The sequence below is a fragment of the Xenopus tropicalis genome, chromosome 4 (assembly GCF_000004195.4).
Source record: "Xenopus tropicalis strain Nigerian chromosome 4, UCB_Xtro_10.0, whole genome shotgun sequence".
Taxonomy (NCBI): Eukaryota; Metazoa; Chordata; class Amphibia; order Anura; family Pipidae; genus Xenopus; species Xenopus tropicalis.
Window position 1 is genome coordinate 127,147,414 of NC_030680.2, and position 22,804 is coordinate 127,170,217.

The 22,804-nt window shown below is 43.2% G+C and overlaps 1 protein-coding gene across 5 annotated transcripts; it reads right to left on the bottom strand.

Annotated features, from left to right (window-relative positions):
- Positions 1-313: 313 nt before the first annotated feature.
- hyal2 (hyaluronidase 2) lies at positions 314-21,075 on the bottom strand. 5 transcript variants are annotated; one of them, XM_031899836.1, is made up of 4 exons: positions 20,984-21,075; positions 3,386-4,359; positions 2,293-2,382; positions 314-1,638 (listed from the first exon to the last, which is right to left on the bottom strand). In XM_031899836.1, exons 2-4 carry the CDS (start codon positions 4,325-4,327, stop codon positions 1,234-1,236), a joined length of 1,437 nt encoding a protein of 478 aa, XP_031755696.1. In that variant the 5' UTR covers positions 4,328-4,359; positions 20,984-21,075; the 3' UTR covers positions 314-1,233.
- Between the last annotated feature and the right edge of the window lie 1,729 nt (positions 21,076-22,804).

Genomic DNA, 22,804 nt, shown 5'->3' on the forward strand with positions numbered 1-22,804 from the left:
GTTTTGTGAAAAAGACAGCACACCCCTAGCAGCAATAAAAATATTGTTTTCAGGCCTAAATCTGCCCCAGCAGAAAAATATTAAACATAGTTTCTGAATATTTTCATTAATTCATGCTGAAATAGTGTTGTGTAAGTTGCATGGCATAGTCTTCTGCATGTTGTTTATAATACTTAAATAAATGTAATGTTGTAAGAACCAGTGATCATGTGAATGCTCATTACCCTTTATTTGGAGGTAGGTTACACTTGTCCCTATGGATGAACGTTTGCCGGTGCTCCAATATTTAGCAGTAATAAGAATACAGCACACATTTAATCTTTCTATTACTTTATTGTACACCTTCTCCTGTCCTCTTGAGTTACTGCTGCCGTATCTGGCAGTGAGGGGCCAGGGGAGGAGAAAGGCGTTAGTGAGTGTATGGGAAAGAAAGATGTCCACTTTTGCTCCAGACTGGGGTTGGGAGGGGGACAGATAAATCCCATATAATTCATACAGGATTTAACCAAATGGCCCTGCAGCCCAAACTCACACTGAAATGAAGAGGCAGTGAGTTTTTTACCGGAAGTAGCCATAATAAATCTATTCCAAGGCACTATGCTATATAGTCAATACTGCAGCTATTGGGTGATTGTAGAAGGCACATTGGTACTTGGCAGGTATTGTGATCCCTGATTGCCTTACTGCAGGCATCTCCGACAGCTGTTGGACTACAACTCCCAGCACCACCCATAAGTCTTTGTTTGTAGTTCAGCGACAGTGGATGAACTTTAAGTTACTAACCTTAACCCCTTGTTTGCCTTCCTGTCGTTCAGTGGTCTATAGCATAAGAGGAAATGGACAACCAATTGCATGTTCGCAGCAAGGTGTTTATGGCACTGCCTGACCTCTGGGAGAAATTAAAAGATGAAAGGATATTGCATAACCCTAGCTGCTGAAGGCCCGGTTATCAACCCCGTTTCTGTAGCTTGCTAGACCCACCAGCCATTATACCCTTGCTTCCTCTGCTGCTGGGTGCAGCATCAAGTCCTAGAGGTAGGAATGTTCTAAGCCATCTCAAACAAGATGGAAAGTAAGAAATTTTATAAATAGAGGTCATATGGCCCACTTTGTGCAGCAGCCACAATGTTTCCCCGAGACTGCTTGGCTCTCCCATGATGGGCCTCAATTGACCGTGTCCCTTTTAGTGTTTACAAATGTTCAGATATAAAAAAAAAATGCTGTTCGCCGCTTTCAAAGCAGTGCGAGGATGAGTGCCACTAACGATACCACCAACACAATGCCACAAGGGCCTGTCGCTACTGCACCACCGTTCGTACTCCTCTGAATTCCACACGAGTCTCCATACCAGTCCACATAACACTGACAGCGGAACTGTGAACGCAGAGTGGCAATGTCCCCTGCAGATAACTTCCCTTCCGCGCGCAAAGAAGGTCCCTGGGAATCTTTAGGGGCACTCACAATTTGGAAGTTGGCTGGGTTAAGATGAAGGAAGGCATCAGTGTTATTTTCTTGGCGTAGGCAGCGGCCATTTCCATTACAGAGGGACTGACTGCAAAGCTCTGCCGCAGTGGTCACATTCACAATGTAGTGGCCCAAATCCTCATCCAGGTACTTCTTAATCATTTGGCAGGTTTCCTAATGAAACAAAGGCTGTATTATTAGTACAAGTGATTGCTGCTAGACCCAAGTCATTATTATCAGTCTATACATATTTATTTATATATTATATATATATATATATATATATATATATATATATATATATATATATATATGTATATACACATACATACATACATAATTGTATAAAGATCATCCTCCTTCTGCTCTTCCTGTCCCAATTATTTCCATCCACTTCCATTCTCTTCTATCTCGTCTTATGCTCACTGCTATTCCTCTACATCCTGTTATTTATTTACCACCTGTTCTCTTCACCCCCTCCCATCCTCTACATTCCCATCCCTTTTTGACCCCCCCCCCCCAGTATTCCTTTCTTTGCTTATCCCCTCCAAGCTATTCCCCCTGCCTGTACTTGCTTGTTCAGAATGTTTGTGCTGTTCTCTTACACCTTTCGCCCTCAGTGCTGTTCACCTTCCCACTATGTTCTTTGTGACCCTTTTCCTCACTAACTACCCTTATCTTCCTTTTCCAGGTGTGAAAGATAGAAGTGTAGAAGACGCCATGGAGGAAAGACAGGAGAATGTCAGGCAAAATAAAGAAAGGAAAAGGACAAACAAACACACACACAGTGCCACACAAGTGGAGAGTTCTAGCAAGTGAACCACACACCTTACTCTTTGTGTATTCTGCATCCCCCCAGAATATCACTCCTGCTGCACCTTGCGCTGCACTCTCCCCAATTGTGGAAATTAGATCCATCTGCAAAGAAATAATTAGGTATTTGTATAAAATATATCAGTCATGTGCATTGCATGTTACACAGAACACTTTAGGCAGGAAATTCTATAAATACACAACCGGTAAGCTGGGCACAGATTGAAATATCTGCACGTTTGGTGAGGTTGCCAATTGAGTGAATCTTTTCCCCATATGGGCGATATCGGAATGATCACAACAGCAGGGATAGAAGCAATCAGAGTGAGGACCACATCAACAACTTAATGTCATCAGTCAAACTAGATTTTGAAACCTGTCTAATCGATATTTGGCTAATTTTTTGCCAGAATCGGTCAGGTAGGCTGATCGGAGTACCCCATACACAGGCAGATAAGCTGCTGACTTCGACTAAAAGAGCCAATTTAGTAAGTAAACTCTGCCTGTGTATGGCCACCTATACATAGGTCACATCCAGATTTTTTGCTGCATGTATGTTGGAAGCAATATGCTGTGACCACTGGAGGGAAACAATGGCAGCTTAAGGAGAGCCAATCATATAGCTCTGCATAAGAATCAGATAACTTGCTTAAAGCCACATGTTGGGTTACAACATTTCTCTCTAGCCTCTAACTCCAGGGTTCCCCACAGAATATGCTGAAACATTCCATTTAATCCTGAACTAACTACTAAATATTTAGACCAAGAGATCCAAAAACTATAATATCTACTTTTAATTTTTAATTAGAAAAGAACATAGTAATGGAATTACTAACATGGATCCACTGAATGATTTGCCATGAACGGATCTCCTCTCTATTAAGCCACAGAGCTTTCTATCACTGATGAAGAAATAATGTGCCTACAGTATGACTATTGCACCATCAGTAAGAAAGTAAAAACTTTACACATAAGCAAAATGTGATCAAGTTCTATGACATAAAATGTTACAGAAAAAAGTGAGAGCATTTTAAAAAAGGGTTTTTAGATGAATATGGGTATCCTCTGTCCATGTAACTACAGGAAATAAATGGCCACATATCCTTACCTGGCTCAAGAAATCAAGCTTGCGTATGTATGTTGGCCTTGTATACACAAACACAGGGAGGGAGTAGTCTTTGTGGTGCCTATAGGAGATCCTCATAGCCTCTCGGACACGGGAACGCACAAACTTGCGCCCATTCTCGGAAGAAGCCAGTATCTGGTCTAAGTAAATAGAGGGATAAAGTGCTGTGCTCTCCTCCCAGAGCCATGATAACTGATCATTTCGTGATATCTCTACGTCTGGGCATTGCCCCGTGTAGCTGTCACGGTTTTTAACGTAATCGTGGTTATAGCAGTCTGGAAAGAGATAAAAGCCCCACAGTTGACGTGGGCGGTAGTTCTTTGCATGACGCAGTGTTTCAGTCATGAACTCACGAGCAGCATTCTCAAACTCATAAAGTGCCTCTTTGTCGACCTTTTCACGTGGCCAAGTTGGGTGGCGAGAACTCACCAAGTTGCGTGAATTCTGACGGTACACATCCTTGTTTTGCCAGTTTCGCACCCATATAGGACGCCACTCCTCCCAGTCAATTACTGCCAGCCCATCTTTGTCCCGAGAACGTATATATTTTTGGATACCCTCTGGTAGCTTGTCTAAGTGTGCGCGTAGACTAGCATTCTGGGGTAAACCTCCAGCCACTGGTGCCAAATGCTCATCGTAATACGGGTACATGCCTAGGCGTTCCTTGTAGAAGATTGTGAGATTTTGGTCAACAAAGCCTTCATTAGGGGAAGCATTAAGATCAAAGAGTTTTAGGTCCAAATGCACATTAAATCTTGGTGGGCAATCTTGTGTGGGAGCATTCCAGGCAATAATAAAAGGTCGGCGAGTAAAAACAGGCCTGAAGGTAGGTTTGTTCAGCCAGCTATCACTTAACTGGCCATTGGCCGCAGCTCCAAGGAAAAGCCACAGGAAGGCAGGCAGGAAGGAAAGGCAGCAAGGCATCCTGAAATAGGGGACAGTGGGCAAGGAGAGACCTGGGAGAGAGAGATGGTGGATATGACTGAATACATGTTTTTTCATGACATAAATGAAGCTATTTTATAAGTCTGCAGTAAAGGCCAGAGTGTATTTGGACTCAACAAACCTTACTGGGAACAAAGCCCAAGTGATATCAACTGATAAGCACTACAACTAGTATGACCTCTCATAATGCGGGCATTTTATCTGATAACCTTCACTACATAGCAGACTAGTGTGTTATTATACAGTGAGTGTACCCAAAAGTTTGGCAATAGGTACATGTTAACCTGGTATATCCTGCATGTGCAATAACCAAACTAACACGAAAGTAACCTCCTGTCACTGTGACACACTGTGCCCCTTGGACTCGGTACATATAGGAGGCTTATGAATCAATATGCTCCTTTCTGTAACCAATTAGCAGTTTGATTTCATAACTGCATTGGACCAGTAAAAGCAAACTGCTTATTGGTTGCTATAGATTTCTGGAAAATTCTGTTTATATTACTGCATTATCACTTCTGTCCTAGCACAAAACTCCTACAGCTTACAGTAGGCAGTAAATAATGTAAATGCATAATTCAAATTCTTTTGAACAGGATCTATATTCCATGCAATTACATTTTTCCCAAATAAATCTTAATTTTCTGCTCTATACCTGTAACCTGCAGCTCCAGGACCCCTAATAGAAAAATGTAAATGAGGTTAGCATAGCACCATACCCATCACTGAAAATCATTCATCCTCCAGCAAGTGGTGAATTCTTCGTGTAAGTTAATAATAAATGTACAAACTGATGGCACATTAATGCCAAGCATAATCCAAATGGCAACACATGGAGAGGTACAGATTGGAAAGTTAGATTCAAATGAATATCCCCACTGCAGCTTAAAAAGCCTGCCAATGTATCTCCACGCAACATCAATAGTTTCTTTGTTGAACATAAAAATCCAGTGTTCCCAAGGAAAGATGATGATGCCAGACGGAGCCCTTGGCATTTCCAACATAAACACCCAAAAATCTGTCAACCAATCTAGAGATACACAGAGTGGCTGTGAGAGGACAGAGGCGCCAACAACTTGTTTTTTTAAAGGCCAGCCCATTATCATTTCCATGATGGCACGGTATGTCTGTGGGCAAACACTCGCTAACTTCACCGCTGTCACATTAAAGCCTGTGAGCGGAGGAAGAACATTTATCTTTAGGAAGATCCAACAGAATGACACACAGTGCAGTAAGTGACAACATATACCTGGAGCAGGGTCCATCAGGGAGATCAGCGGAAGCAACATGATTACAAAAAGCTACACAGCAAAATAGGGATCAGCCCTGTTAAATACATCACTTATAGTGATTTATTTCCAAATTTTCCATTTACCCTGGATAACATATGCCTTTCCTTTCCATGAGATGACATTTGGTGCCTGCAATCTGCTAATATGGAGTGCCAACAGGATGAGAAAGCGGTCTGACAGCCATGTCCTCTTTAGGCCAGAAGCACAGAATGAGGGCTATACAAGGCAAGGCTTTGGTGGTGTGCTAACCAGTTGGTGCGGCAGCATTGCAGGCATGCCATCTTTCCTAATAAATGCTCTAAGCCTACAGGGTTATATACAGTGTCTCTCAATAGTGATGGGTTTAGACAGAGTAGTTGGGGGTGACTGGGTGCATGACACAGTGTTCCATACACCCATTTGGGGCTCTTTTGACTGGCACCAAGCAGCTCTGTTGAGGCGTTTCCCTAAAATAAATAATTAGGCCATGAGATAAAGAAGTGTCATGGTGGCACTGATCTCACTAAGGAGCTCTGACTCACACCTGACTAATATCCACTTTCCCTACTTCTTGTCAAACCTGCTATATATAATACCCTCAGTTGGCAACATAAGTGCCATTGCTGAAAGACTGGTTGGGCAACTGATCTGGGAAAATATTCAGCCTGTCATTTCTCTTATACTATATAAAGCAGGGCTGCCATCAGAACTCTTGGAAGGTCCCAAAACAACTAAGGGGTTGGGGGCCCCCCTTGAGTCAATCAAAACTGGCCTTTTCCAGGCTTAACTGGGGGATTAGATATAACCTTGCTTGTCTAAGGGTCTGTAAGTCACTGTACTGCAGTCCCAGTTGCCTCCATCACGGCAAAGTCATGCACTTTTCTAATATTCTTTATTTGGTTGCCCTGTGTTTTCATGTCCCTTTTTAGCCCTCTCATTGATCATTTTAGACATTGGCAAATTATCCAGGAACATGACCCAAGATACAGTATATAACTTGCTTGAATATCTTGCTCCAATGTCCGTCAACCCAATTTTAATTTATGATCTCCATACTGCTTTAAAAAGATAAGCACCTTCCTTTAATTGCAAGGCACGCAAGTTCACTCTTTATGTTCCTCCTCAGAATCACAACAACCAGGGAAAGACAAATATTTTGGCACATGCAGCGGTTTATTTGCTACAAATAACATCGCTACTTGCACCTAATTGCTTCCCATTCCCTTCAATGGGCCACTGTCTACATGGATATGATTATTCCTATTAACTTTATAAGCTAGATCTACACTATACACACAATGTAATGAAACAGACAAGTTTAAGTTCCCTTTGGTTAGGACTGAGCAGTTGATTATGTTCCAGGTCTCCAAAGAAATGCAGCATGTTTTATTCTAGAAACATTGTACAATACATGTACTACCCTGAGAATAAGAACCATTTATCAGGGATCCAGTGGCTAAAATAAATGGTACGAAACACAACCATAGTGAGCTCCATCTGGGGCCACTTCTCTATAGAGACATCACTGGGCCGACAGTCAACGACCAACATGTTAACATGTTTATCCCAGGAACTTTGCCATAGCTGTTTATGTTCGTCTCATGAACAACATCAAACTGTCCCATAAATGCAAAGGGAAGTGGACCTGTACCATTAGTGGGCCAAACCATTTAATAGATGATATTCATCCTCATACACAGAATATCTTCACTGCTTATAATAGCAGGACCTACCATATTGATTATAATGTTATACAGGTTACATGTTTTTCTTAAATCAGATACCTATGCCACTAATGTGAATTTATGCAGCTTAGTTACCATCAAGTACAATATATTTATTATTACAGAGAAAATGGATATCATTTAAAAACACATTATTTCCTATGGCAGATAGCCTTCCTGTATTTTGAACCATTCATAAAAACAGACTGAATATTTAATTTTAGAATATGAGAGAGACTATTGGGTTAATGCCAGCCTTCCAACAGGACCTCATACAGAAATGAAGGGGGACAATGATTCACTGGAGAGGCTGAAACTGCTCCGTCCCTCCATAGCCCAGCACAGCAAGGAAATGCAGGGGGGATTGAGCAAATATTATGCAGAGAGGCTTCCAGGCGCCTGATTGCATACCCTGCACAGAAAATTAACCCCTAGGCTTCTGGCACCGCAGCAAACTCTTCAGTATCCGTCATATTAGGTTGAAGCACATATAATATATGTATATATTTTTTTTTTCAGAGACACTTGCTGCTTCATATAGGTAACTAAACCTAATATCAGGCCAACCTAGATATATGCATCTATGGATCATTTTTTGGTCTAGAACAGGTACATGCAATGTTTTATTACTCACGTTTGTAATTGTAAAGGTTCTTCAAATGAGAAGGCAGTAAAAGTTACATTTTGCAAGTCAACCACCAGTAGGGTTGAGAAATAAAGAAATACTGCCATAATGAGGCAACTGCTCTCTTTATATATGCAATTATGGATTACACAACTGACTTATTGGGAAATAAGTGACTGCAAAATATTAATTATGTACAACAGAAGCTTGGGACACCAAAGGAGAACATATTCCCCAAAAAGCCAAGGGACGGCGTCAGGTACTGGCTGAAACCAACTATTCTTGGATCTGTCGCTAAGGAGGATTTCCCGTTTGCAATGTTTGGAATGGCAACAAGTATGGGCTGGGCAGGAAAATCTAATCTTATCTCGTGAGTTTCCCGAAAGGTTCTTCATTATATACAGAGTAACGTGCAACAACTCATACAGGGGTCTCCACTGGTGCTAGAACACAGGAGTAACCCCCTGCCTTCTCTTCTTCCCCCAGTGGAACACATTCACCCTACAGCACACATTTGGCGTTATTTAATAAAAGGCACTAAGTTTACTCAGGAGCAGTAGCCCATAGCAACCAATCAGCAGGCAGAATTTTCAGGTCACCTGTTTAAAAGCAAACATCTTATCTGCTGTGGATAGGTGCTACTTGGCAAACTTTTATTACATATACACCCCGCATTATACATAAATGCAATGAACAGGGCTTGCACTGAACATTCATTCTGAATACAGTTTTAATTATGAAAATCCATATTTTTGCTATTTCTTAGGCTAAATAGGGCAAACAGGGCTACTCTATGTTTGGTTCTTGTGAGGAAAACTATTAGATTATCAGTATACAACCCCTACCTTCTCATTATTATACGGTGGGGGGGGGGGTGCATGCTGTAATCGAATTAAAAGCCATATTCATTGCACTCATGTTGAACTGTGGGTATACAGCCCCTTTAAGCAGGCACTAACATACACACAGAGCTGCTGTTTTAAATGGAAATTATACATTATAAAATCCAGTGTAACTAGTGATTGCTATGAGTAACTGCATTTTAGCACCAATATTACTAAATTAGTCTATTCCTCTACATTCTGGGATGTCTGGCCATTTACCTATATGGCCAAACTGACCAAGATGCACTAAGCTGACCTGTGAGACAATCAGGCTTTAGAGGCCACATTAAAGCCAAACTCACAGATCTATAACTACTATTTGTAACTGGCTAAAATAATTTAATGACGACCTATGGGAGAAACCGATGCTAGTCTATGATTGCCAGAAAGGCAAACAATGAAAGCTGTCAGTAGCCGGCTAAAATAAGCCACAGATCTCCACGTGTATAGCTGGCCTCACTGTACAGCCGCCTAGTAGAGGAACTACCTTCCGCTGGCCGGCATCCAAAAACACTTTTATAGGAGCCGACTGTAATACAGAAAACAAAGGCTCCCAACTGTTGAATCACGCACAGCACGGGATGAAAGGAAAATTACAACCAAAATGCAGGTTTCCACGGCTCTTGCTGGATTCACAGATAAAAAGCTTTCCGTACCTTGCCTGGACTGACAGCACCTGCAACTGCTCACTTTGGGTTCCTACAGGAGAGGAAACCAACCTTCCTTTCCATTCGACACCTATTGAACATTTCCTGAGCCTTGTTTGAACAGCTTTGTTCTCAAAGCAAGAAATAAAAATTCAGCCGCCACCCCACCTGCTGACCAGCAGCACAATCCATTAAGAATATCTGAAGCTCAGACAATTCTAACAAAATCAAGAGAAAATGCATTTTATGGGAGTAATAACCAGGTGGGGAAAAGTAGGGGCTTCTACCACTTTGTCCATAGTGTCCTTCATTGGACAAGGCAGTTGCTTAAGGGAAGAAATGCTGGTGGCAAGTTTGACCGTCCTTGAGAAAAACCTATTGCTATTGTTGGGGTAACTCCTCCGTAAGTGCTCCCTGCACTCTGTCCCTGCAGTCTCACGGACCGGTCCGAATTTTATCTGTATCAGTATGGTCATTTGTGTCCACTGGATATTCAATCAGTGCCGGTGGATTTAGGGTATAAGTACTTGAGAGCTAAGTGCCTCTACGGGAAGAATAAAGAAACCCCGGTACCTTAAATCCCTTTACAGTGCCAGTTGTATGGTCTTTGTCCTGGTGGGAATCTATGAGAAGAGGGGATGCAGAAAATCTGCAAGGAATTCAGACTTCACAATGAAATGACCTTTTTTCCATGCATGTATTTATCCCTATGGTTATTAAAGATACAATGGATATTACCTGCCCTGTATTTCCCCAATTGCCTCTCGGTCTGTTCTTTGCTTCTCTAAAGCTTCTCCCTTGTCATTTCTATTCTTCAAGTCCAGATGGGAGAAGGTGCTGAGTCCTAATGGATGGGTGTGTTTGTGCCCTTGCTCCTTTTATTATAATCTCAGATGCTGCTGCTGCCTCTCAATCTTTCCCCTCCCCCCAATTCACCATTGATTTCCGTCTCTCTTTTCATGTTCCTCCCCAGGGGGATGGTCTCTAATTTTGCTAATGTCCCTCAGCCTCCCTCTTATTTGTTTCTCTTTCCCAGCCTTGCATTCAGTCAGTAAGAGCATTCCGTCCCAACCAACTGACCACTTCTTCATCAAATAAGAAACATTTGTGAATTAAATATGCAAGACAATATTTCATCTTAGGCCCCCATGATTACCAGATGGGATATCATTCCGCTGCCACATACATTTTCCATAATTGATCTCATTTAATTGGTCAATTTGATTTTCTGCCAAAGTGGGAAGCCTAGACCTAGTTTATAGACCCAGTCACATAAATATTAGGCCTTGTCTCTGCTTTGTTGGGTCTGTCTCGTTACCCTTTGAGTAGTACTAAGAAGACACACAGTAGTGCTAGTAATGAAAGCTAAGACAGTACTAACGAGAGCCTCCCTTAAAGCCTCATCTGGCTTAGGGCAACCAAGAGTGAAGAAAGAAGCCTGCCTCTGTATGGATCAATATGGAGAACTTTTGTCTTACTTCACACTAGGTAACTGTTGATAAAGTGAAGCCTGGGAAAGGGGTTTGTATATAATGGAAGGTAAAATATCTTGAATTGGAGACCACTGTCAACTAGAAAATACTAAAAATAATTTGATTGAGATAGAATGGGACCAGTGGCGCACTAGGTATGTTCTCTGCCTCCATAGAAACACAGGTGGAAAAAACATCTAGCGTGCCATTGGCCTGCCCTTCAGACTGAAGACAGCAGATAAGACTCCTAGAATCGAAGCACCAAGGGCTGAAGGAATCTAGACGTAAGAAGTCAGTGTGATGAGACAAACTAATGGTTGGCTAAAATAACAGTGACTATCCTTAAAGGGAATTTAATTTGCTTATAATCCCATAGATTGACTCCTGGCCGGGTATATCTAGCCCACACACTCTATTCCTGCTCCCTATGCTCGACTCCCTTTGTTACTACTCACCAGGATCTGCCCTTTGTCTTTCTGTCTCCTTCTAAATTCACCACTATTCATTCCAACGGCACCTTGCTGTCTCGCCCCATTACTCCGTTTCCACAGAAACCCTTTCATCCCCCCACCAATCCATCCTCTCTATTACTATGTTAATTAAATGCCATGTTTGCCAAAAAGTTGATGAGATTTTAATGTCACTGTCTAGTCCATGGCCAGTTACAGTAACACACTATCCAATGAGCTGCCAACACCACCATAGTCAAGTCCAAGCACCATAAAGGGCGCTATAGCAACGCGTGCACTCGCTGGTCAGGTGACTATCACTTACAAAAGACAGCAGTTTTTTTAACAAAGATTCTCACCTGGGGGCGCAGGCTTTTAACATAGGAATGAATAAGGGGGCAATTCCAAGTGATTTCACTGCCTCCCTCCCAAGAGGCAAAATGCATGGAAGCATGGAGGCATTACAGATGGAGGCAAAGGCAAAAATGACAGCATGTCGCATACAAAGAAAAAAAATACAATGTAACACAACTGTGCTAAAACTGAAAGAGAGAATGTATGCTAAACATGTCAAACCATCGCCCGTGTATAAGGGCCTGTATGTAACATACTGTGAGTCTGCGCAACACCAGCTAAAAGCCACAAAGACACATACAAACAAAAGCCTACAACACATTTACTCCTATTAAACACTAGTGTTTATAAATGCACACACCTGCCACGCTCTAAGGCTCAGTGGCATTTATGGCCTGAATAAACTTGTTAGATTGTAAGCTCCATTGACCAGAGTCCTCTTTGCCGCCATTGTGTAGCAGAGTGCCACAGGATATACTGGTGCTTATACATACATAATAATGATCATTATAGATTATAATACCTGCAGCCTTCCCAAAATCCATGTACAAATGATATTTATATGACTGAGGGAGTCACAGCTTGGAATCCCTGTAGATTGTAAGCTCTTTTGGGCAGGGCCCTCTTCACCTCTTGTATCGGTTATTGATTGCTTTATATGTTACTCTGTATGTCCAATGTATGTAACCCACTTATTGTACAGCGCTGCGGGATATGTTGGTGCTTTATAAATAAATGTTAATAAAAATAATAATAATCCCTGTTTGGCAATGATAGAAATCGTGGTTAACCATTGAGAATGGCAGCCCTTTAGTATCTGCTAACTTTCTAACTTTGGCAAAAGGGGGCTGATGGGAGCTGTAGTTCAGGGAGAAGCAGCTGGGCTGAGCCATGGGTTGCTCAGAATCGTGCTTTGTGCAGCCTCCCGGTTGCAGTGCATATAATGGAGCTTCTAGTGAATGGACAAAGTGAGCCGAGTTAATTGCATACATACCCGCTGCCAGCAGTCTGTCAGTCTCCCTCACCTGGGGCCCCCCTGGCTTTAGGGTCACCGCATTGTGTTCTATGTGCCCCGGCAGCCGCATCCCTTGGGCAGAGCCATAGTGCCGCTCCGCTTGCGCCCAGTCCCGGGCCTTTCATTCACATAAAGAGAACTCTTCTGGCCGCACACTCGCTTCCACTCTCGGTGGGGCGGAGGGGGGGAACACGCTAAGCTTGTCGCCTCCCCTTTCCCAGTTTCGGGAGCCTGAGGGATTAGACACCCCTCATTGTGGTACAATCCACTATTAGAGGGGCGGAGCCGAGGATTAAAGAGACAGCTGAGAGGCTTGTTGCAATCTATTGAGGAACACGCGATTTGAGCGCTGCGAGTAGCAGCAGAGCTTTCTTCCTTTTCCTGTCTGACTCGCAGGGACCCAGAAACACCTACATATTATGACTTATTGGAGTGTAAAGTTTATTTGGGATTTTTTAAGAGCGTCTTTGTGTGATAATGAGAAGTCTGTCTTATGGTGACAGCTTTCTGCATCTCTAGTCACATCTGTTTTATAGCTCCCTCTCTCTCTCTCTCTCTATATGATAAAGAAGTAGCGCTTCACTCTACAGGTCACAAAAAGACAGATTTGTCATCAGGGCCGCTGCTGGCCAAATGGGTGCCCTAAGCAGAAATTTACTTTTGTGCCCCCTCCCCCAAATATTACGGAAGTAAAAATAAAATACTAAAAAAACACCTACTATAGGGGCCCCACACAAAGTGCCCCCAATTGCCCCCATAGACAATGCCCCATAGTAAGTGCCCCCAATTGCCCCCATAGACAATGCTCCCATAGTAAGTGCCCCCAATTGCCCCCATAGGATGCACTATAAAAACCGACGGGACAGTGTTGGGGGGTATGTTATAATATATAAAAATGATTTTTTTGAGCAGCTGGGATGGTGCCCCCCCGGGAGTTGGTGCCCTATGCAGACTGAGTACTCTGCTTATAGGGAGCGGCGGCCCTGTTTGTCATCATCATACAGACTGGGAATACTTCAACTGAGGAGAGCTGTTACACTAATAAAGCTTCTGTACCAGACTGAAACAGCCCCAGCCTCTGGATAATAAACATTTCATTTGGGCCTTAGTGGATGCCCCATAATTTTCTGCTGCCCACGGCTATAGTATGCAGAGCTGGGGCTAAGGCAACAAAGGAGTGTGGGGCTGGGCTGGCAGAGGGCCTGAGACTGTGGGCCGCTCTTCAAACTATTTTTCCTTTATGACTCACCTTCTTAAAGGAACAGTAACACCAAAAAAATGAAAGTGTATAAAAGTAATTAAAATATAATGTACTGTTGCCCTGCACTGGTACAGCTGGGGTGTTTGCTACAGAAACCCTACTACTGTTCGCAGGCGACTAATCTCCCCGAAATTCCATCCCACCGGCGAAAATGTAAATCGCTGGAGGGATGGCATAAGCGGCGGCGCGATTTCCCTGAAATTGCGAAATTTGCCTTGAGAGGAAACTTCTGCAATTTCAGGAAAATCAGGTCAAATCTGCCATGTAGAACGCACCCCAATAAATCTGCTATTTATTTAAAGGAGACATATCCTATAAAAATTAAGACTGTACCAGGGAATTATACTCCTCTAGATATAGAAGGGTTGTGCTTAAAAAGTTGTGTTTCTGACTGATTTATTGAGAAATTCCCCCCAAACCCCACTAGCCCCGCCCATCTGTTCCACTTCCTGCTGGCTGAATTGTCTGTATGTGCAGGGGAGCCCGCGGCCCTCCGTACACTGCGCTGTAGGATAGGAACCAATCAGCAGCTAGGCTGACCTGATAGGGAACTGAAGCCTGTCTGTGCTTGTGTGAGTGCAGGGCTGTGATTGGCTCTCCCCCTCCTACTGTGCTTCTGGCAGGGACCGTTAGGACACGCCCACCCCTCATTTCAAACTCGGACAGAGAAATGATAAGATCTATAGGGAGCTCCAATAAAGGGGCCATTGTTACAGAGAGGATTAATGTTTAGCCCAAGGTTAAACCAGCACCGTATATTATTCCTAATTGCCTACAGGGTTAGGGTTTTCTTATTTATCCTATATGTCTCCTTTAACACCAGATTTATACCATTTTTCAATGCATAAAAAATAGGCCCTAATGTTGAGTATATCAAATACAGGAATTCTTTTTACCAAATTTCAGGGGACCTTTGATTAAGTAATCATAACTGCAAATACAAAGCACATACATAGTATATATTGTGTAAGGGATGTCCTACTGCTGCTGAACTACAGTTCAAAAAAATCTGGGAGGGGGGTGTCTGGATATCCCTAATGCATTTAATTCCCCCCCATTTTAAGCTGGCCATACACGCACCAATAAAATCATACAAAACACAGTTTTGTCCAATTTTCGGACCGTGTGTGGGTTCCGAATCAGCACCCCAATAATTTTCGTACAATGGTTGTATGATCATTGGTGTCTGCCAACTATTTCATGTTTAGAACATTCTCCCATATGTTATTTTTAGGGCTTTATCCTACAATTTCAGTCTGAATGTTAGTTTTAGATGCTACATTTGAGCGTACCATTGATATCCAAACGTTTGTCGGAAGAAGACTAAAATCTGAATGTGTATGCCCAGCTTTAGATGGGGGCTGAGCCTTTCTTAAGGCACAGTTTTAAGATCTAACCTAAGAGTATTGGGCCTTCATACTTTGCCACCCATATTGTCCCACCTCTCCCCCTGACTTCAGTTTATTCCAGGATGTGCTTGTGTACAGGCTTCTAGAAAATTACAAATTAATGTTTTCATTAACTCATTGGTTGGGACCAGGGGGGTGCTGACTTGTGTGCTGGGGGGTGCGGACTTGTATGACCCTAGAATAGTAATTGTGTAAGCACCATGCTGTAACTAAACACGGAGTTATGCTTTACAATGTAAACTGGTATCATGGTGAGCCAGGTCCCAGTTGGTTGTGTGAATGTATTAATTATGCATTTACCAACTGCAGGGAAGGGGCACAGGGAATGCCCGTAAGTAACAGCCACAAGAGTATCCCAAGGATTATTGTATGACTTCTCTGGTGAAATCCCAGTAGCCATGACCAATTACTCTGCATTTCCATAGCCTTCTACCCATTTAATACTCTAAGTTCCCAAAGTTAAATTATGTACAAATTGACTTCACAATTACACTACATCTAAATCATTTGCTGGTGATATGAGCTGTCTGGAAAGGTGCTTCCTGTTGGTTGATCTGTTCCTTGAAGGAGTCCAATGGCTGACATGACTTTGGTTCTGAATAGATTATGTAACATCATTTCCACCACTCAGATTCATGTGGAGCAATGGTTGCGGACAGGGTCGGACTAGGGGGTGAAGGGCCCACCGGGGCTCCCACCCCAGGGGCCCTGCAGGTGCCAGCGCCGCCGCACCTCCCCCTGCAGAGGCCCCCCCTAACCCCCCTCACAGGGCCCCCCTAACCCCCCTAACAGGGCCCTCCCCCTAGAGCATAAATTTAATGCACCAGTGGAGGAACAGTCGGGCAGGGGGAGCGCTGGCAAGGGTTGGCCTGGGCCCAGTCCAACCCTGGTTGCGGATCTTTGTTTTATAGTAAGTGATAGTTCTTATGGCAAGTTATAACCAGCTAGTAGTTCAGCTTAGAATCACCTATGTGCTATGTGCCACATACAGGACAGATTTTAGTTGCAAGTAACTAGAAGGAGGATGCATGGGCTAGTGATAAAGACCTTGGCCTACTTGTAGATGCACCATGTATGTCACACCTTAGTTACAAGTAACTACAATGCACAGTCCCTCTTAATTGTGCTTACAAACTGGACCTTCATACTGCTATAAAGTTCTGTGTACTAGAACTAGTATGCTAACTCAATCCACACCTGACCCTAACCCGCCCCTCCCAGCCTGAACCCTACCCGATCCAACTAGTCCCCTCTATTTATAGACCCGCGCCCAACACACCCACCGATTCTGTCACAAAAGGGACGGGGCAGAGGTGGGCTTATGTCTATAAATCAGGGAGCTGGAACCCGGCAGTGTAAGATCGAGGGGAGAGCAGGCAGAAGAGCTCAACTCGAAACCACCCAAAACCCACAAATGTTGTGCTGAGGTTGGTCCAAACCCGCCCATCCTGCGGGTATCAGCATGGCCCACATATCACTACTGTGTACATAAGTAGCGCTATATAAATAAAAATATACATACATAATAGTCCTGCACAAGTATGGAGGAATGTGGTATGGATTGGTGAAATATCAGTGCTGGGTGGGTACTGCTGCCGATATTCCTAAACTGTTTTCTATGCTTGCGATGCCCCGTGCTTGCGGCACCCAGTGATCTCCGCACACGCAGCCTTCAGCTGCCACAGCACAAACTCCCAATTCAAAGGACAAGTGTGACAGTAACACAAGTAAAGGCATGAGACTAAACAAAGAGATCACTGTGACACAAACAAAAGGGAAACTGTGAAAGATTTACAGCAGGGTGACAGTGACATAGACGCCAAACATGATGGATGTCACTTGCACTTAAGTGTCGCACAAAGCCTGGAGTTTATCCTAATGAGAATGAAATGAAGTCAGCAAGCTGTTAGTTTGCAAGTCCCTAAACCTAGTCCCTATTCCTATCCAGCACTTATAGTAAGAAATCTTAGAGCAGAAGTGCAGTTGTTATCAGAGTGTTTGCATGAATGCATTTAGACCCTTAAAATTAGGTATTGTACCTTTACCCCTCCTGTGGCCTGTACAATTGCATTTCATAGCATTGCATTTAATTGTCCTCTTCATTCAAAAGGGGTAGTTGACCGTTAAATTAACTTTTAGTATGATGTAGAGCTTCTAAAACAATTTGCAGTTGGTCCTTTTTTGTGTGTTTTTTCAATTATTTAGCTCTGCCGTTTGGTATTTTAGCAGTTGCTAGGGTCTTACTTACCCTAGCAAGCAGACATTGGCTTGAATGAGAGACTGGAATATAAATACGCAAGGGACTGAATATGAGGATAAGTAATTAAATGTAAGAATAACAAAAAATTGTGGTCTCCAAAATGGGAGTCACGTTGTTGGGGTCAGTGACCCCCATTTGAAAACTAGACAGAGGAAGAAAAGAGGAAGGTAAATAATTAAAAAAAAAACTGTTGCAAAGATCAGTTGCAAAGATACTAAGAACTGGACATTCTATAACATACTAAAAGTTTACTTCAAAGTGAATCCCGTTTAACACAACTGAATACTGAAAATTGTGTTGAATAAGGGCTACACCATTCAGATTTTTTACTGGTCCCCAGCCCCCTAGCTATGGAAGTTCTCAGACTATCCACACGGAAGCACGGATGGATCAATCAGTGGCAGGGGATTCTGTCTGAATTCCTCACCCACTTATTCCACCACCTGTCCTCCTATGAGGATATCCTGAGACCCCGGTGCTGGAGAAGGGACAACAGGTGTAGGAACCATCAAAGCTTTGTGCACAACAATAACCACCACTCAGATGAAAAGGAAAAGTAAAGAAAGTATTGTTTTATATGAAAAGACAAGGGGTCCATCCACACTGTGCAGCCAGACATGGACCGCACTGCGTCACTGGGGATCATTCATTCATCATATTTCCTGCTGGGGTAAAGTTACTAAGAACTGATAAGTCTTTTGAAACAACCTTCTGAGGGAATCCCCACACAGAGTGATGGGAAAAGAGAGCTGCCACTTCACCATTTTACACAGATATACTGAATGAATAAAATCATTTTTAGAGCTGCAGTTGCCCAAACTGCCCGGCCCAAGTCACTAGAGGCACTTAGGAAGCCAGGATTCCGCATGCTTGCGTAGGGGAATATGGGCAGCAATCCAACTTCCTCAGTGAGTCAGGCAAGGAAGCTTTAGACAGCTGTACTGCCGATAATCACTTGTTTTTGGGGGTCAAAATCTGTCATCCCCAGGAAATCAGATCCTGGGGAAAACATACCAGTAATTTCTGAGCCTGTGTGTCGCAGCTTTGTGTACTTTTTCATTGCTCTCATTAGCACATTAAAGAAGAACTAAAGCTCAACAGAATAAGTCGGGCAGAATTGTACTTTATGTTTTGGGCTTCTGTACCAGCCAAAGGCAACCACTGCCCCTTAGCAGGGAAAAGCTGTATCTTTAAAGGGGTTGTTCACCTTGAAATTAACTTTTAGCACGTTTGAGAGAGTGCTATTGTAAAACAATTTGCAATTGGTCGTCATTTTTTGAATGCTTTGTCGTGGTTTTTGAATTATTTCGCTTTTAATTCAGCAACTCTTCAGTTTGGAATTTTAGCAGTTATCTGGTTACTAGGGTCCAAATTACCCTAGCAATCAGGAAGTGGTTGAATGAGAAACTTGAATAGAAGGTAAGTGATAAAAAGTAACAATAACAATAAAAATAGTTCTCACAGAGGAATAGTTTTTTGGTTGCTGGGGTCAGTGACCCCCTTTCGAAAGTGGGAAAGAGCCAGAAGAGGAAAGCTTGTAATTCAAAAATGATAAAAAAAAATAAACAATTAAGGCCAATTGAAAAAACTCGCCATTTTATAACATACTATAAATTAACTTAAAGTTAACCACCCCTTTATATATGCCCATAGTAATTCCCCATATTTTTCTCTGTTAGTTCACAGCAAATGCTTTGTATGTTGTCAGTTACAGTAAATGACCATAGGGACCCACTCAAAACATACTATATTTACAATATAAAAGTCATGACACAGGGACAATTATTAAATAATTCAGATTATTAGTATGTCAGCTCTGAAACCAGTGCAATTAACATCATAATGTATTAATCAGCCCTGTAATATCACATTTTCCTAATCTGAGCTTCCCAACAGCTACCCAGAGCCCACTGAGCATGTGCAGTGTCACTGGAAGTTCTAACAGAATCCAAGATGGGGAGCGCCTGTGCACAAATTTAAAGGCCTGGATCATTGCTGCTATAGAGATGCTGAACCTTTGTGCTGGTGCAATATATTCACAGTATAAATTATATTGTTATAATTATATAATTATGTCTATTTACCACAGTGTGATGCTCAGGGATGTCCGACTACTGAATCTCTGCTGAATTATAAATCCAACCATCCCCTGACAGCCTAAAACTAGAGAAAAATTCTCCCCTTACTATCCACTCTTCAATGTGTGTCAGATCTCATATATTATTTTCCCTATGCTGTATGTGATTGCAGTTTCTGCTTAAAACTCCCAGATTGCTCTTCTTGTTCCAAATTACTTTGTACTTCCGTCTTTCTGTTCTGCCACATCTGATCCCCATTTTTACTTCTCTTTCTGTTTTGCTTATTTTGTGGAAATGACCTCTAACCAAAGTCGGACTCACATGCAGTCTGTTATAGACTATCTGCATGGTCAAAGCAAGAGATGGAGACAGAAGCTTGATCCTTTGGATCCATTGTTGCCCAATGCAGCTCACTAAGTGAATCACGTCTTTCTCAGTTAATCATATGCCTTATAGTATGGTGCTCCAGTTATTGTCAATTACAATTACAAGTAATCTAAGGAACCCGGAGGCCTGTTAGTTGGACCCTTCTAAAACTAATGACCCTCTGCTGCTGTTGTGGAAATGACACCTAACAGAGGATTCTGCTGCCAACAGCTGGAGGCTAGCTAACTGTCATGTTTGTTCCAGAGCAGCCATCTACCTGGTGCTGAATAACAGTTCTCCCTCCTCCCAGCAGCAAAGGACTGGAGGGCTAGAGGGTAAGAATCCCTTTTCTAGAGCTGTGAAGTGGTTTTCCTAGCATTGCTAAGTTCCTGTATTGAATCCAGCTGGGATGCCAAACCTATGGCTAGTGCATACTGGTGCTGCCAGTTGTACGGCAGCCTGGGAACCATGCATTTGGCAGCCCTGAACCAAGGTAGGAAAGTGCACAAAGGAACAAAACAATAACAGTTAACCTGACTGTCAAATAGAATTGCATAATACAGTATTGCCATCACTCAGGCTTTTGTATGAGAACATATTATATTGGGCGTAGCATCCTAATCCGGTGATGTGCAAATATGAGTTGCCATTGGCCAGAGATTTTACAGGATGGCTGGGAGTTAGAGTTAAACATTAGCAGTCAAACAGATTGCTGTATCGTATCCCTAATCCATAGGAATGTACATGCACCACTGCCCTTCCATACTATTTTGCTTACATTCCTTCCCATACCCCCTCACCAGCCATGTCTGTGTCTTACCTGTGTCCTGTGTGTGTCCCCTCTGGCAAGTGTAACTGTCAGGCAGCTGTCTTTTGTAGCTGTGCTCTTCTCACTGTCAGCCCAGTCTCTCTCTCTGTTGCCCCTGCTGCTGATCCCCCCCCCCTTTTCCTTCCTGCCCTGCCACCCCCACCCAAATCTAAACTTATTTCCTCTGTTGAATGGAATGGGAAGTTTTCCCACCCCTGCCCAGTAGCTTGATAAAGGAGGAGTATGGGACTCTGCTACCTTTCATACAGTTCTGCAAGGGCGGGTGGGGGGGGGTAGGGGTTAATATCTTATCCCACTGGCATATCCTCAAACATTGTCACCTGAGGGTCTTATGACCAAGCAGCAGGGGGTGAGAGAGGAGGTGACGCTCTATTAGGGGATGTAAGGGGAGGGAGGATGAAGAATCTGCTGACAGGTGAAATTCTCTCTCTCTCTCCTCGGCTAATGATGGAAAACAGCAACAGGAACACAGTGTTTGTAAGAATATCTTGCCCAATGTCCTGACGTGTATTCCCCCACCTCCCTTTGCCTGTCCTAAACTGTCACCACATCCCCATGGGGAAAGCACAAGCTTTCCTATCATTGTTATATTTCTTGCCTAATAATAGCAGTGGCATCAGGTATCACTTTTACCAAGCAGGGCAGTAAAGTGCTAGGTGCCAGCCTACTGGCTAGGGCTCTGCACATAGTAAAGCTCCCAGAGCAATAGTTGTAGGTCAGAAGATTGGGAAATACAATAGGTATAACAACATTTACAGGCTGAAAAGTGTCAGTGCCGCCAATGTCGCACATTTCCTATTCAAAGGAATAAAAGATAGAAGAGGTGATGCAGGGCATTTCACCAGACGATAAACGGCACTGGAGAATAGGTGTGTTGTGGGCAAAACTTTAGTTTGGGGTTATTAGCCATTACACATAGTAAAATATAGGGGTTATAAGACACTAAAGGGTTGATTCACTAAAGGTCGATAAGCGTTATCGCATGCTTTTATGCGTTAAAAGTGATGCGAAAAAAAACTGGACGCCATCCGCTCGCTGTCTAGGAATTTCATTTCGTTTCCCAAAAATCGGAACGATTGGAACGCCGTGAAAAGGCAGTTTTATGGGGTAAGTGGCATCCCCAATGTGTTGGGTGCAAGTGATTGCACCCATGTGGCGTTAAACCCCCCCCCAGAGCACATTTTCCGCAACAGGAAAAGCTACCACTCCCTCAATGCGCAAGTGGTGTGCGATGCACATATGAACATCCTGAGCATCGTGTCTGGGTTCCCCGGCTCCTCTCACAATGCTTTCATGCACTTTTTTCCCCTCTTTTGTCACTGGGAGAGTCAAAGCAGCTACTTGTAGTGTCACCTATAAGTCTCACACTGTCACATCTGTTGCAAAAGGGCTGTGTTTTGACACAGGGAGACTGGAAACAGCTTATTTGTTTGCAGCAGCTTATTACATCTTATTTTATTTCAGGAGATGCTGGCTACCCGTGCTCTCGGTGGCTCATCCCACCCATTCACATGCCGCGTACACGGGCCGAGTGTGGTTTTAATGAAGCACATGTCAGAGCGCAGTTGGTGATTGAGCGGACGTTTGGGGTCCTTAAAAGCCGCTTCCGCTGCCTGGATAAATTAGGAGGCAGCCTAATATACAGCCCCTCTAAAATTGCCAAAATTGTGGCTGCATGTGCTGTACTGCACAATCTGGCCTACCGGCACGGCTTACCAGGCGATGTGGCTGAGGACCTGGATAACCCCATCCATCCACAAGATCCTGTTTGAGGTGTGGATGCCAGAGGGAATGAAGTCCGGGGACAAATCG